The sequence below is a fragment of the Megalobrama amblycephala genome, linkage group LG7 (assembly GCF_018812025.1).
Source record: "Megalobrama amblycephala isolate DHTTF-2021 linkage group LG7, ASM1881202v1, whole genome shotgun sequence".
Classification (NCBI taxonomy): Eukaryota; Metazoa; Chordata; class Actinopteri; order Cypriniformes; family Xenocyprididae; genus Megalobrama; species Megalobrama amblycephala.
In genome coordinates this window covers 9,907,483-9,922,916 of record NC_063050.1, presented here as the reverse complement: position 1 = coordinate 9,922,916, position 15,434 = coordinate 9,907,483, and the positions used below count along the sequence as shown (strand labels likewise).

General features: G+C 34.6%; 3 protein-coding genes across 6 annotated transcripts in view; all 3 read right to left on the bottom strand.

Moving 5' to 3' along the window:
• Nucleotides 1-15,434, bottom strand: part of LOC125271244 (polymeric immunoglobulin receptor-like) — a 477,349-nt gene that overhangs the window by 387,169 nt on the left and 74,746 nt on the right. The gene's annotated exons all lie outside the window — the stretch shown is intronic.
• Nucleotides 1,754-10,443, bottom strand: LOC125271273 (CMRF35-like molecule 5). The gene is made up of 9 exons (XM_048195348.1): nt 9,994-10,443; nt 9,582-9,887; nt 7,828-7,926; nt 5,829-7,296; nt 5,373-5,696; nt 4,770-4,877; nt 4,568-4,663; nt 3,241-3,296; nt 1,754-3,113 (listed from the first exon to the last, which is right to left on the bottom strand). The coding sequence occupies exons 4-9, from the start codon at nt 5,869-5,871 to the stop codon at nt 2,874-2,876; spliced, it is 867 nt and encodes a 288-aa protein (XP_048051305.1). The 5' UTR covers nt 5,872-7,296; nt 7,828-7,926; nt 9,582-9,887; nt 9,994-10,443; the 3' UTR covers nt 1,754-2,873.
• LOC125271272 lies at nt 11,361-15,260 on the bottom strand. 2 transcript variants are annotated; one of them, XM_048195345.1, is made up of 7 exons: nt 15,116-15,260; nt 12,887-13,216; nt 12,732-12,767; nt 12,570-12,638; nt 12,071-12,187; nt 11,945-11,988; nt 11,361-11,871 (listed from the first exon to the last, which is right to left on the bottom strand). In XM_048195345.1, exons 1-7 carry the CDS (start codon nt 15,153-15,155, stop codon nt 11,635-11,637), a joined length of 873 nt encoding a protein of 290 aa, XP_048051302.1. In that variant the 5' UTR covers nt 15,156-15,260; the 3' UTR covers nt 11,361-11,634. The 2 variants fall into 2 exon arrangements, with proteins under 2 accessions (XP_048051302.1, XP_048051303.1); XM_048195346.1 differs by lacking the exon at nt 12,071-12,187.

Below are 15,434 nucleotides of genomic sequence, written 5' to 3'. Positions count from 1 at the left end.
GCTCTTTATACTATTTTGATGCTTTAAAACACATGAACTGTTCATTTGCATGAGGCTTATGTTTGCGGTGGAATTAATTCTTGGTTTGGAATATGTTTTTATTGAGCGTGAGGGACTTTCTGTGTAATGATTTTGGGGGTATTTATGTAATTTACTTTTCTCTTTTTTATTTCGAATTGTTCTGTGTGACGAAGCTGGGATTTCATTGCGGTTTATAGAGGGTTGGGTTGTTATTAATATATTTTGAGAGGGAATGAACTTTTGATATATGATATATTTTCTAACCTGACAAACCTTGAACCTCTGAATTTAACATCTGACCAGGACATGCCATGTACAGATAAACAGCAAAAACTAAATATATAAAATAATTAAAAATGTACACTTGTGTTACAAAATAATTTATTTGATTAGCCCATGAAGCTGTAGAGTGAGCAATGTAAGTACCTGATGAAACATTCAGACTGGTCAAATAATATATTTCTATGTGAACATCAGCTGTAAACACATCAGGATCATGTTAAACCGCAGCAGTAATGATAGTCACAATAAAACCACAAACAGATCTTTCTGAACTCTCTTTAGAAGACAAAACATGCTTATGACTCATTTTTAGCACTATAATGTATGCTAATATATTATTTTATAATACATTGCATTTTATATTAATTGAAATGAACCCATTTGTGCTGCTGATGAAGCAGTATTTGAGTCTCATATGAAATACAGTTGTTTCTGTGTCTCTGTCCTCTGGATTACAGTGACGTTCAGTGTCTTTGATCTACAGTCACAGAAACAAGAGATAGTTAATAGAGAAAATAACTCAATCAAAGAGAATCTATTTACAATTTTTACACATGAATATGATCATTCAAACATGAGCTGCTGGAGATTCATTGTCAAAGTACTGAAGATCACTGTCAGTATTGTTCCAGTGCAAGAAATAAAATCAGTGTTTCAGAGAATCTGCTAGTCAAAAACTACTGTAAACATTGAGTGAAATAAATAACATAATCATCATCAATTTCTGTTGACTGTTCATAAAACACACTTTGATATACAGCAGACCTGTGAAATAGGATAGTCTTTCGTAGACACTTTTTTTTTTAAAACAATTTATAATTATTTAAAGTGGTCATATAATTTATTTCAGTGCTCATGCATGTCATCCTAAACCCAACCCAGCATTAAGTGTAAAATATTTCCTTTATTCTTCATTTTCTTTTACACAGCCACTATAATCAGTGGAACTGCCATCAGGAGTAAAACCAAAGCTTGTAAATAACAGTTGACATAAAGTCAGTCATGCAACATTGTTCCTCTCGTGTGGAACATTAAACTCATGACAGTCACCTCAAATATGTAAAAATCCATCCAGTGATTTTAACACACTTGGTAAAAAGATGTATGGGGTCAGACAGTAGACAGGAGAGCACATGGCTTGTCTTGTGCTCTCCTGTCTGACCCCACCCCTCTATTTACCTGATTATTGGTTCAGTTTCCCTGGTGTCCTCCCTCGTCACCTGCCTTGTTTGTCACATCAAACATGAAATCACACACAAGCACATGACCAGCGATGACCAGTAAGAATATGGGAGTGTCACAAAACCAATAAACACACTTGACCGAGGTGACAGAACCCTGCACTGCCTGAACAAAAATAATTAAAAAAAACTTGAGCATATAAAACATTTCAGTCCTTTCCACACTGACCTCTGATGGACAACACATGAAATTGAATCAAAACAACGTATTACACTTCCGTACATCTTTATTAAATCAGTGAGGTTACAGCAACAAAATATGATGGCAAAGTGATGCAGAGTCTAACTTTAACCTGCTGAAGACTTTATAATGACTGAAATAACAAATGAAGTGCATGTATTTTTGTAGTTGAAACATTTAAATTGAAGAAATGTCATGATATTACAGGTGTGTGCTGTCTTTAATGTCACAGTTCAGGAAAGCCATTAGTGGAGGTTTGAGACTACAGCCAATTAGTAGCATCATGATGTCATTGTCCTGATATTACAATATAATTACTGAGTTTAGGAAAGAGAGAGAAAAAACAAAACAAAAAAACATTTACATTCATATATTTCTTAAACTGTACTATTTTGCAAATTATATAGTACTACATTCATATGCAACAAAATAATGCTGGATTCAAATTACACAATATCAGCCTGATTTTAGCATGATCTATTTGATGTAGAGTGTTGTGGGTGTTTCATAAGTGTCGGGACACAAGAATCAATCATTTTATGTTGTATAGTGTGTCACGGTGGACGACAACCAATGCCGCGTCTGCGTCACTTCACAGCGTCCCGACAGAAAGACTAGCATGTTTAAATTTTCAGTCCTCTACAACAGGTTCTCTCACACCTGGGATGTTGACCAAGAGCAGCACAGAAGCTCTTCTGTACACGGCTTTCAAACATGGTGAAATGAAAGAGAGACAGTTGGTGCTGCTAGGTGGAATTATGCAATGGGGGAAATGTTTGAGAAACAATACTCCTGCCTTTATGATGTTTCTTCAAGAGACTTCCAACAAAAACAAAAAAATAAAGATGATAAATGCTGGCGAATGATATCAAAGACACTTCAGCAACTGGAATTAGCATTAAGCTAATACACACCGCTTCAGTAGCCATGGTTTGTTTACGCTCATTTCTGGAAGTCAGTCGCTAGTTTCGCTTTCTCAATGACATCACACACATATAAAGACAAGCAATGGTTGGTTGGGAAGCAACGCAGAGTCTGACATATTTCTTTTCCACTACATGACAAGAATTTATGAGTCAAGAGTGGGTCACAACAGACAAAAATATGGTGTAGTCTGACTGATAAGGTGTTAGTGTTCAGTCAGTTGTTCAATCAGTGTTGTGATAGATCAACTCTTGAGCAGAATCAGCTGTAAGACACTGATAAATGTCACTCTGTCTACTGGCGTTGAGTTCTGTGTAGATCTGATCCAGATTCTGACTGTTTGTCACTGAGTTGGCTGGTTCTGTGTTCACAGGTCTGTGAAACTCATTTTCTGCAGAAATATTATCACTTTGAGCTGTGCATGAGTTCGGCAGGACAGTCGGGTTCCCTTCATCATATTCATTCTGTAAATTGGAAGAAGGAAATGATTGCTTCATCATTATTGAGTAAGAAAGTGAACCTTGACATTTACTTGAGAAGAACTACAGTTTATAATAATGGAAATGTTCAATGTAGATGATCCTGACTCACCTCTTCTCCATTTCCTAATGTCAGATGAAGCCCTTCAGTGGAGGAGGAGACCGGACCTGTGACAGATGGATGTTATTTAAGTTTCAAAACTTACACTATTTAAATTCAATCATGTTAGCTTGAATCCAGACATTGTGTGCAACGTCTCAATTGTTTTGTTTAGACAGAAATAATCTGACTAAAAATAATCTGAACAATAAGAAAGCTCCAATTTACAAACCCAATAGTTTTAATCTGAATGATTAGATTTCATGTAGTTTTCCCACATTAGGAACTAAACATTGCTACTCTGTCCAAATTCACTTGTATTTACTCACATGTTCATATATTGTTTGTTGTTGGCTGTTTATTCAAGAAAAGTGTGCAATCTTAGTTTTACTTGATCTCATGTTACAGCACATTTGACACTATAGTTCATGAAATCCTGCTAGAGCGTTTAAGACTGTGGGCAGGGACTCAAGGGGATGTTCTTAATTGGTTTGCTTTATATCTTAAAGGGCAAATGCTGTCTGTTGATTTGGAAGATGTTCTTCCTCTTCTAGTCCCATTAAATGCGGGGTTCCACAAGGATCTATACTGGGTACAGTTTTATTCTCAATTTATATGCTTCTTTTGGCCAGTATTTGTCAGAAACACAACATATCCACATACATGCACATGACACTCAGCTTTATCGCCAAGTTCTACCTCTTCAAAACTAAGGTACATAGCCAAGTATGGAGTTTTGGGGCCAGATTTACTAAACAGGGCAAATTAGCATAAGAGCGCAATCCCATAAAAGCGCAGATGGGATTGGAAAGTTCTGCAGGTGATTTTTTTTCTGCAGGTGAATGTGTACATTAATGAACACAGACGCAGCTGGATCATTTCCATAATGACCAATGCAATCTACCAAGAGAGTGCAAATTAGCATATGGGTTAAGACATGCTTTTTTGACAAGCGCAAACCTTAGTAAATTGAGTTGTGTTGATTCATATATATGCAATATCAATTCATATATATGCAATATCATTCATATATATGCAATAAGGTCAGCTGCAAAAGCAACTGTGTCCAGACCTTTTCAGCACTGATTTTTCACTGTGTGTCTTTAGTAAATCTGTTGTAACTCCTCATCTCTGGAATAGATTACCTATCTATATTAGATCCTCCACCAATATCAATGTTTTTAAATTTCAATTAAAAACTCTTTTTCTTTCACTTGCATTTGACTGTGTTTAATCTAATTTATGTATATACTTGTTTTTTATTTATGCTCTTAAGGTGTAGGATATGTGTGTTGTTTTTAAATGTTCTGTAGAAATAAATGTGATTGAAAAATATTACCATGAGTCTGCTTTTTCTTTCGTATGGCCACAATAAGCAATACAGCACCTATCAGGAGAAAAACCAAAACCCCTGCGATGATGATACCAAATGAACCTGAGAATAAAAAGAAATAAATAAATATATACATTTTTCAACTGGTTCACAGGATTAAATGAAAGATCTTTACATGAGAGAGAAAGCAGTGAGTGAGGTGTGTTACCTGTGTCAGGAGAAGAAGTTTGGGGTAAAGGGGTTTGAGGAGTCAATGGAGCTGATGTGCTTGTAGAAAAAAATGGGCTGATAGTCGAAACCTCAGTCGTCTTCTTATCTAAAGGGGTGACAATAAAGATGGACTAGAATTCAATTATTATACTAATACATCAGCAAGCTAAAATGGATACAGTTTTTACACACACCATGACCACTTGTCAGCACTGACTTTGTCAGTTATGGCACATTAGATCTAGCTTTCATCCCGCTTTAAATCAGACACACATAAAGATAAAGTTGTGCAGTAAGACTACACTTATTTGAAGAATTATCAATAGACACGAAGAGAGATGTGTGTGTCTTGTGTCTGCAGTGTCTCTGACAGTACTGTCAGTTGAATTACTTCAAAAACAGCGATCGCCTCATTGCTAATGAATATAATTAAGCAATTAAATGATGAAGCTAATTTGTTGATATAAAAATTGCAGGAGAGCATTGATAAGTTTCTGTTCTTCTGAATGTTTCTGCGTGTGCAGCGCAACCTCCGATATCTGCTGCTGATTCATTTACATTTCTATAATAGATCAATTGGGAGGTCACATTAATCACTTACCCTCTTTTACCAGCAACAAAATCTTTGAATAGACATCAGGAGCAAAAGCCCTCTTCACAGCACACCAGTATTGGCCTTCATCTGCTGTTCTCAGATCAGTGATGGTGACGGTGAAAACTTTGTTCGTCTTGTCGTCAGTCAGAGAAAATCTCTTGTCTTTAGCTGGAGATCCTGATTTAATCATGATGTTTTTAATTCCAATCGTACACTTGCCTTTGCAAAAATACTTCGAATTTGATTCATATCCAGATTTATATGAGCATCTGATCTCAAATCTCTCTCCTCTGTGTCCTGTAACTGGACCTGGAGTTCCTACAACAACAGCTGAAACACAAATATCATTAGCCGGGATTAGCATATTTATCGTATAAAGAAATACGGACTGCTGATTTTGGAATACAAGACCAGTGGAAAATCAGGGAAATCACAAAACAGTCATATGAGTCGTGAACTCACTGATATGAATGCAGGACCAGAGAAGAAGAATACGGTTCCACATGGTGAAGATTTACGGCAGTTTTTGACTAAATAAAATCCTTAAACACTGACAAATGTCTCTTTCTAACATGCTGACACACAGTATGGTGCAACGCTTAACTTCTCCTTCCTCTTAATCTCCACATCCATTCCCATGTCCTAAAATATCTCAACAAATTTTTCAGCATGTTAAAACAATATAACCACAGCTTTAGCTCAGAACAATGTTTCAGTGTTATTTTTATGTGTTCTCAGAAAGTATTTAGACACTTCACTCACACTGAAAATGTTAATATAATATCAAACTCTGCAGGATCTTTTCTCTTCACTAATTTCACTCAAAATCTTTTAATCAGTTGCAAGTTTCTTGAAAAAAAATACCACTTGATTTGAAATTTTGTTACGCAATGACAATTTTAAATTACTGCAATTTATAATTGTATGATTTTAATTGTTTGATCAAGCAACAATTGAGGCACTGAACGAACAACCTGAAATTAATTCAGTTACTCAGAAGTATGAAATATTTCATAATATCAAAGAAACTTTTTCATACTCTTATTGAACGATACAATTAACCTTATTAAAGTACTTAAACTGACTTTAAAACTCTTCTCAAGTATAATCAAGCTGTGTAATCACTGTATAATGAATACAGTGAAGTTATATTTATAAAAAAAAAAAAAAAAAGCTATAGTACATATAATTTATATACTTTGTATATACTTTATACCCCATAATTTCATCCAAAAAGCATTGGTGAACCATTTTAAGCACTAAGTTATCTCTTACGTAAACACTGAGATGCTTACAGTAAATTTAATATTTACTTTTCAGGTGTGTTGTACACTTAAGTTTATTCACAAATCTCGAAATTGAGATGTTTGGCTTATAGTTTCTGCACTTTAATTGGGAAACAAGAATATATTTTAACATCCAAAAATGGCTAATCACACATTTAAATGCCCCTAACTGATGGGGGAAACTGCCATACTGACATGTAGTTGATTGTACTGTATAAAACCATTCATGCAGACAACAGAAATGATTTAAAATCTAAATTAAAAGCGCACTTGTCAGATTGAGCTAATCTACAGTCCTTTACTAACTCTGGAATAGATTACTGAGTTTGGATCAGTGATGTTTGATTGGAGTCGAGTTTGAACAGATGAATAAAGTGTTTCATTCAGGTTCATTTCAAACGTGTCGCTGTTCTTCACAGTGCAGTTGTGTTTTCTGATAAACAGCACAGAGGAGTAGTTGAGACTGTCTGATTGTGCAGTGATGTTCAGTGTGGAGTGATTCAGAGAGTCGGGCTGATGTCTAGATGATGTCACACTGGAGGAGCATCGCTTCTGCTTATACTTCAGCTGGATAAATATGAAGACGACGACTGTAAAAATCAGCGCGAGAATACCAAGACCAACTCCGACATATAACAAAGGACCTGAGGACAGAAACGAGCGCACATATGAGACATTTCCTTCTTTGCTATTGGATTCTCAAGTGCATAATATATATTTGGTAACACTTTAGTATAGAGAACACATATAAACTATTATCTATGACTTTTCCCTCAATAAACTCCTATTTACTGCTTATTAATATTTAGTAAGGTAGTTGTTAAGTTTAGGTATTGGGTAGGATTAAGAATACAGAATAAGGCATTAATATGTGCTTAATAAGTACTAAAAAACAGACAATTTTATAGTATTTTGCATGCTAATAAGCAACTAGTTAAAAGACCCTAAAATAAAGTGTTACCATATATATATATATATATATATATATATGTGTGTGTGTGTGTGTGTTTTATATATATATATATATATATATATATATATATATATATATATATATATATATTAATTTACCAGTCCATGCTTATCCATCCACACACGGTGTCTGCATGTGTCTGCAGATGCAGTAGAATATATAGATGGATGGATGGATGGATGGATGGATGGATGGCAATTACCTGTTGTGTCTCTAGTTGTGTCTCTAGTTGTGTTGTCTCTAGTAGTTGTTCTTGCATGTGGACTGGATGCACTTGCTGGAACCGGTGTTGATACAGAGACTGTGAATACAAATTTTAGTGAAAAAAACAAAAACAAATGTAGTGTTAATGTGCTGAAAAAAAAAACATGAATCAATAAATATGTGGATCATATTGAAACTGAAAAAATCTGATATTTCCACACATTTATTAGGTAAAACTCTTAACAAGTTCAAACCGAGTAAGATTATTAAACAAGTACAGTCATAGCATGAAATCTAAATGTCTTTTGCAGTAACAATAACTTAAATTCCATAAAGTCCTCATTAGGCAGTTTGGCTTAAATATATATTTGGGAACACTTAGTGTACATTTCTCACTTCTTGCATTAAACTACTTGCTTATTTGCATGCATATTATAGGATATTGGCTGTTTATTAATACTTATTAAGCACATATTAATGGCTTATTTTGCATGACCATATTCTACATCCCTTAATCATACCCAATACCTAAACTTAACAACTACTTTATTAACTATTAATAAGCAGTAATTAGGAGTTTATTGAGGCATAGTTAATAGTGAGAATCAGACCCTAATCTAAAGTGTGACCATATATAAAAGAGTAAAGATTTTTGGAGATGATTTTAAGAATAATGGTAGAAAGGTCATACATGCAATCAACTGTAATGTGACATAATTGTTTATTACTTTTGACCAATATGTGACAGTGACACAAGTTTATTTGGTGTGGTCAGTGACGGGTGACAATTACACACATAAAGTTTGGTGTATATATGTCAAATCTTAGATGCAGTCTGGCATTATGCCATTACATTTGTTAATGCAGTATATGAAAAGTTTCATCTATCAACACGAAACCCACACTTTTGTCAGTATATGGTCTGAAGATGATCAACAGTTTTACAATTTAGAGTTTACTTACAGTAGATATTCTGCACCAAATATAAAGAGTATAGTCAAAATGGCCCATATTCGAAATGGCAGGAAATATTTAATGACAGAAGATGACATCATAGGATTGAATCGACTCAAGCCAAGGAATCAAATGAAAAAAAAAAAAATTGTTTTGTGCCTTCATGGTTCATAACTTATTAGCTTAAACATGAGTGCAGGTTTGGACAGTTGCTATCGCTAGAGGGAATAAATGCTGTGGTTAATGTTCAGACTGTCCTCTATCTGTGTGAAATCAGAAATAGGCTACTTTAGGTTCATCTTTTCAGGAAGAAGTCCTACCTCTGAAAGTGAGATTTCAACAACTTCAACAAATTAATTTATATCAAATAACTAACACAAGTGTAATGTTTCTGCTATCACATTCTCCAGAACATCATGACACAAACAGTAAATACAGCAAGTTATTAGAAAAGTACAGCAGACATGAACACAACAGCTCATAAAACTCCTACAGGGGATCTATAATGCTCCTTTTAACAAGATGTAATATAAGTCTCTGTGTCCCCAGAATATGTCTGTAAAGTTTCAGCTCAAAATACCCCACAGATCATAGCATTTTAAAGCTAAATCAGTCTAAACTTCTGTATGTTTTTTTAATTATTATTTTTTTTATATACATATATAAAAGTATTGGGTCGATTTGTACCATTATAGGCTGGTTTTACACACACTGTGGACACACATCTGTGTTCAAACACCTTATAAAAGTGAATTGTGCATAATAGGTCCCCTAAAATATGTTCAATGAATAACTTACCCTCAAATACATGAAGAGTTGCATATTTGTAAGTGTCAAAAAGAAATCTGTCCACTGCACAGAGGTAAGTGCCAGAGTCTGAAAGCTGCAGGCGTGTGATGGTCACAGTGAAGTCTGATCCTTCATCATGTAGAGTGAATCTGTCTGTGCGAGTCGTGTTTTGTTTTTTATTAGATCGAATGAGAATAAACTCATCCTCACAAGAGTTTCTGCAGAAATATTTGATGTTTCCTCTGGCCAGAAAATGAGAACACCGAAATGTGGCGTTCCCTCCCACTGGAGCAGTTACAGGATTCAAAGACACCACTGGAAATGAACACATGATGTGACATCACATGATCAGCTGAATCAATAACGTGAGTCATGAATATAATCGTGTTACCTTGTAAAAGATTAGTGAATGTTGACTCACCTGTAAATATGCAGGACAGGACACCTAGAAAGCTCCACATGCTGAGAAGGCTCTGACTTAACACTTTTATAAAAGATAAAAACTGTGTGAAGTAGTAGCTACAGGAACGATAAAGTATTTACTTCTCTCTTTTTGTCTCTCCATCCTCTTAAAAACATCTGCAGTGACGCAATCGAGATCTTTACTCACACTAAACACACACATCTACACCAGTCTGTGCTGATCTCAGCACTGCTAAATAATGCCCACATTAACAGTTTTCAACTATTAGACATTCAAGTTTATTTATCCAAGTCTACAATTCAATACAATCATCATGTAACTGATGAAAAATTGGTAACACTTTACAATAAAGTTCCATTAGTTCACATTCGTTAATGCATTAAAGGTGCCCTAGAACCCTTTTTCACAGGATGTAATATAAGTCTAAGGTGTCCCCTGAACGTGTCTGTGAAGTTTCAGCTCAAAATACCCCATAGATTATTTATTATTCAATTTTTTAACTGCCTATTTTGGGGCATCATTAAAAATGCGCAGATTCAGCATGCGTCCCCTTTAAATGCTTGCACTCCCCGACCCGAGCTCGCAACTCTATAATACATTGCATAAACAAAGTTCACACAGCTAATATAACCCTCAAAAATGGATCTTTATAAAGTGTTCGTCATGCAGCATCTCAGATTATATAAGTATGGTATTTATTTGGATGTTTACATTTGATTCTGAATGAGTTTGATAATGCTCCGTGGCTAAAGCTAACATTACACACTGTTGGAGAGATTTATAAAGAATGAAGTTGTGTTTATGAATTATACAGACTGAAAGTGTTTAAAAATGAAAACAGCGACGGCTCTCTTGTCTCTGTGAATACAGTAAGAAACGATGGTAACTTTAACCACATTTAACAGTACATTAGCAACATGCTAACGAAACATTTAGAAAGACAATTTACAAATATCACTAAAAATATCATGTTATCATGGATCATGTCAGTTATTATCGCTCCATCTGCCATTTTTCGCTATTGTTCTTGCTTGCTTACCTAGTCTGATGATTTAGCTGTGCACAGATCCAGACGTTAATACTGGCTGCCCTTGTCTAATGCCTTGAACATGAGCTGGCATATGCAAATATTGGGGTTGTACATATTAATGATCCCGACTGTTACGTAACAGTCGGTGTTATGTTGAGATTCTCCTGTTCTTCTGAGGTCTTTTAAACAAATGAGATTTATATAAGGAGGAGGAAACAATGGAGTTTGAGACTCACTGTATGTCATTTCCATGTACTGAACTCTAATTATGTAACTATTCCGAGGTAAATTCAATTTTAAATTCTAGGGCACCTTTAACTAACAATCAGCAATAGCTACATTAGTTAACAAAAAAAAAACAACTGATAATTCATGTTAGTTCATGTCCATTAAATAATATAAACAGAAGCAACATTTGATTTTAATAATGAATTAGTAAATGTTGAAATTAACATTTAAGATTAAGATTACCAAACAGTTTATAATATTTTTCATTGTTAGTTCATGTTAACAAAAGATTACCAAACAGAATCTTGTAAAGTGTTTCTGAATAATTGTTTCTGGAAAAATGTGAAGAGAAATAAGGATTTTCATTGGCTGTTGATGAGTCAGTTAATAGTTAGATCAATGCTCTGATAAACTGACTCTTGAACAAAACCAGGGTTCATTTCTGTGTAGATGTGATTTGGACTGTTTGCTAGAGCTAAATCTTTGTAGTTGGCATCTTTGTTATGTGTCTGTTCTGTGTTTGTAGGTCTGTGAAAATCAACAACAAGTGAAGCTTCATCATTTTGAGCTGTGGGTGGGTTTGGAAGGACGGTTGGGCTCATGCTCACATACTCGTCCTGTAGAGAGGAACTTTATCAGTGTCAGCATACTATATACTTGTGAATGTGACAGGATCAGTTAAAGACTTACAACCACTTGAGTTGATGTCTTCCTGGTGTGATAAGACACAGAAACTAGAGAGGAAAAAGACATGATAGAGATTAAGCGTAAGTGAAGATTGTGTAGAAAAGAGGAAGTTTCATCTAGTCGTCTCACCTGACAGCTTGCAGGTGGCGGCCCATTTTAAAACCTTAAACACAGCGAACGGACACACAACTAGAAGTGTGCAGACACACACCAGACTCAACACGCTCACAAACCTGAGGGGAGATTCTGTAGAAAGAGGAAACGGTCTGACACACCTGATCAAAACATGATTTATTTGTGTGAAACACAGAACAGAGAGAGGAAGAGAGAGTGAGAGACAGATATTTGCAGGACTAGTTGTGACACCTGAGCTGTGAATAAACACTTCAACAGAGAAAATTAGTTCTGTTTTGTAAGAAGTCAGTAAGAACATCAAGATAAGATAGACAGAAAGATAGAAAAGACAGAATGAATCAATGAACGAACTGAATCAATGACTGACTAAACAGAATAAACGAATGGTGCATGGTGGACTGAATTAATGATAGGCTAAATAAATGAATCAATCAAACTAATGAATGAATCAGTGAATGAACAAATGATAGCCTGTAAAGGAAAGACGGATCACCCTGATTTCTTGTCTTGGTCCAGTTCTGTGCTGTGATATTTGCAGGACTGTTCGTGCTGCTGACGATCACTAAAACACAACATTTGAACAGAGATCATTAATATTGTATAAGTTGTATTTGAGTGATTGAAACAGAATTATCATCCTACTTTACTCTTGTACCTGTTGGTAATGATATCGTGGGTCTCTGTTCTTCACCTGTGCAGAGAAGGAACGTGAAACTATCGAGACTCATTCCTTCAGCCTCATTCTCTACTCCATTCAGTCATATGTATGAAAAAACTCATAGCCTATTAAACATGTTGAAGGATTCTCACCTCTCATGACAGTCAGTTGTATGTCATCACCAGACAGATCAGGCAACAGTTTTACATCCACACCGAAGGAGTACAAACCAGAATCCTCCAGGACCAATCCCAAGATGACGGCGGTAAGGATGCGTGCGGATGTGTTGTCGAATAGAGCGAATCGGCCTTGTTTGGCCCATCTGAAGGGATGAGAAGTCTGAACCAGTTTCTCAAAGGAGAAACCATCAGTTTTGCTGAAGTACTTGGTGTTTGTCTCGTAGCCCTCTGGGTATCTATTGTGAAACGTTACGTGTTTTCCCTCATATCCAATCTTAGCACAGTTAATATCCAGTAGACAGGCTGGAAATGAAATGAAATAAAATATTTCTAGATATTCAGTCATGATTTCGATAATACACAGACATAAAGCACATAAGCAGTAATCAGTGTTACTTCCATATGCATATTTTCTAGGCAGTTCATCAAATGAAATGACACTTTAATATAACCACTAGGGTTATTTTCACAAGATCTCAATTCGATTCAGTTCAATGAATCCATTGATTCGGTAACACTTAACAATAATGTCTCATTTGTTAACATTAGATTATGTATTAACTAACACGAACTAACAATGAACAATACCTTAGTTACAGTATTTATAATTGTTATTAATGTTAGTTAATAAAAATTTTCATGTTAATTCACAGTACATGAACTAATGTTAACAAATAAAACTTTTTAATAATGTACGAGTAAATGTTAAAATTAACGTTAATTAAGATTAATAAGTGCAGTTCATTATTAGTTCAAGTTAACTAAAGTAGTTAACTTTAATGAAAACATATTGTGTATTATATATATATATATATATATATATATATATATATATATATAATAAATAAAATGGTTTTGGTTTTTGTTGTTTTTTTACACCAAAATTTTAGATACCAGTGAAATTTCACAAATCTCGATTCCAATTTCAATACCACAGCTAAAACTATAACTAATATACATAAAAAAGACAAGTAAACAGTCATTAATAAAACTGAACAAACAATCAAACTAAAAGCAATAGCACGAATAAATAAATACAATAGAACAAAGATACAAATTATATAATCAGTGCTTTTCAGGTTTTTCAGGTATACGCCTAACAGTAGTTCTCAGAAACTAAATTAAATAATCAAATGTAAAACAACACCGAATATAATCTTCACTGTATAAATTAAATAAAGGTTAATTCTTATTAAACTTACAAAAAAAAAGTTATTCAGTGAAGAGAATGAAGTGAATTCTTTGTCTTTTGACAGGGATATTAGGCTGCTGTCACTTTAAGGCTAATGCACTGATCCAATATACTGATACATGTGCGCTGTCTTTCTCTACTAATTACATTCACTTAAGCCATAACTGACTATGTTTACTAGGATACTTGCCAATGCAGGCATTTTGAGATAAATTTCTGTGAATCTGTCCATCTTAGCAGAAGGAAATATGAAAGATAATTCATTTTGTTATTTGCACGCTGTCTGAGATGCGCCAATTTCTGTATGAATGAATGACAGGGTTCCTGCTGTAACATCACGCTAGGTAAATGACATCTAGTGGAGAAGACTAGTAATAAGATTAACATCAATCAAATATTATGTTCAGTGTTTGCATAAATAAAACAAAAAAAGATTGATTTGTAGCTTTTGAGAATCGACATCGAATCGACCGCTTAAAAAATAAAATACGATTATTCAAAAAATCTATTTTACTCCCAGCCCTAATAACCACTGATCATTTCAGTGACATACATTCAGTAACAGTAATGCGCGTTCAAGTGCAAGAATCCTGATAAATCACATGACTAACTATATATATATATATATGAAAAGTACACTGTAAGCACACGTAATTGCACGTATTGTAACATAAAGTTCAACCTATTTAAAGTTTAGGTTAACAACATAGCTTCATAATCATAATTAAATGTTAAAATGCAGTAAAGTGATTTAGCTATTTTTAATGTTAATATTTAGAATAAATTGATCTGTTCAAATTGTGTTTGATGCTGTCACCCTAAAAGAAAGCATACAATATATTAAAGGAATAAAAGTAAGTATTAAGTTTATTAGTAGATTATGTAATTTGTAGCTTTACTTTACTCACTAAACTCGTCATGCTAGAGTTTCAAAGTAGTTTCCCCAACACTGATACAAGTCTGAAATCAAGATGCTGTTCTTTTATCGTAAAGCGATCGCTACAACTCACCTGTACAGATGAAGACACAAGAGATCCTTGCTTTCCACATGCTGAATGGTTTATGTGTGCAGTTAAGAATAAAACACAGTCTGTCTGGAATAAAACAGTGTCTGGCAGCCTTTCTTTCACTTCCTTGTTTCTATTTGGGACTGATCCTTAACCCCAAAACACAACTGTAGTGCAAGTGCATCTTGCTGAGCTTTCTCAATAAGATCAACTTCTCTGTAAATGGGAACTTTTCGCCCATATACTCTAAAGATGACTCAAAATGCAGCCTTTTGTGGTGTTTTCCAGATTACACTTGTTAACACAGGAACATACTATTGCA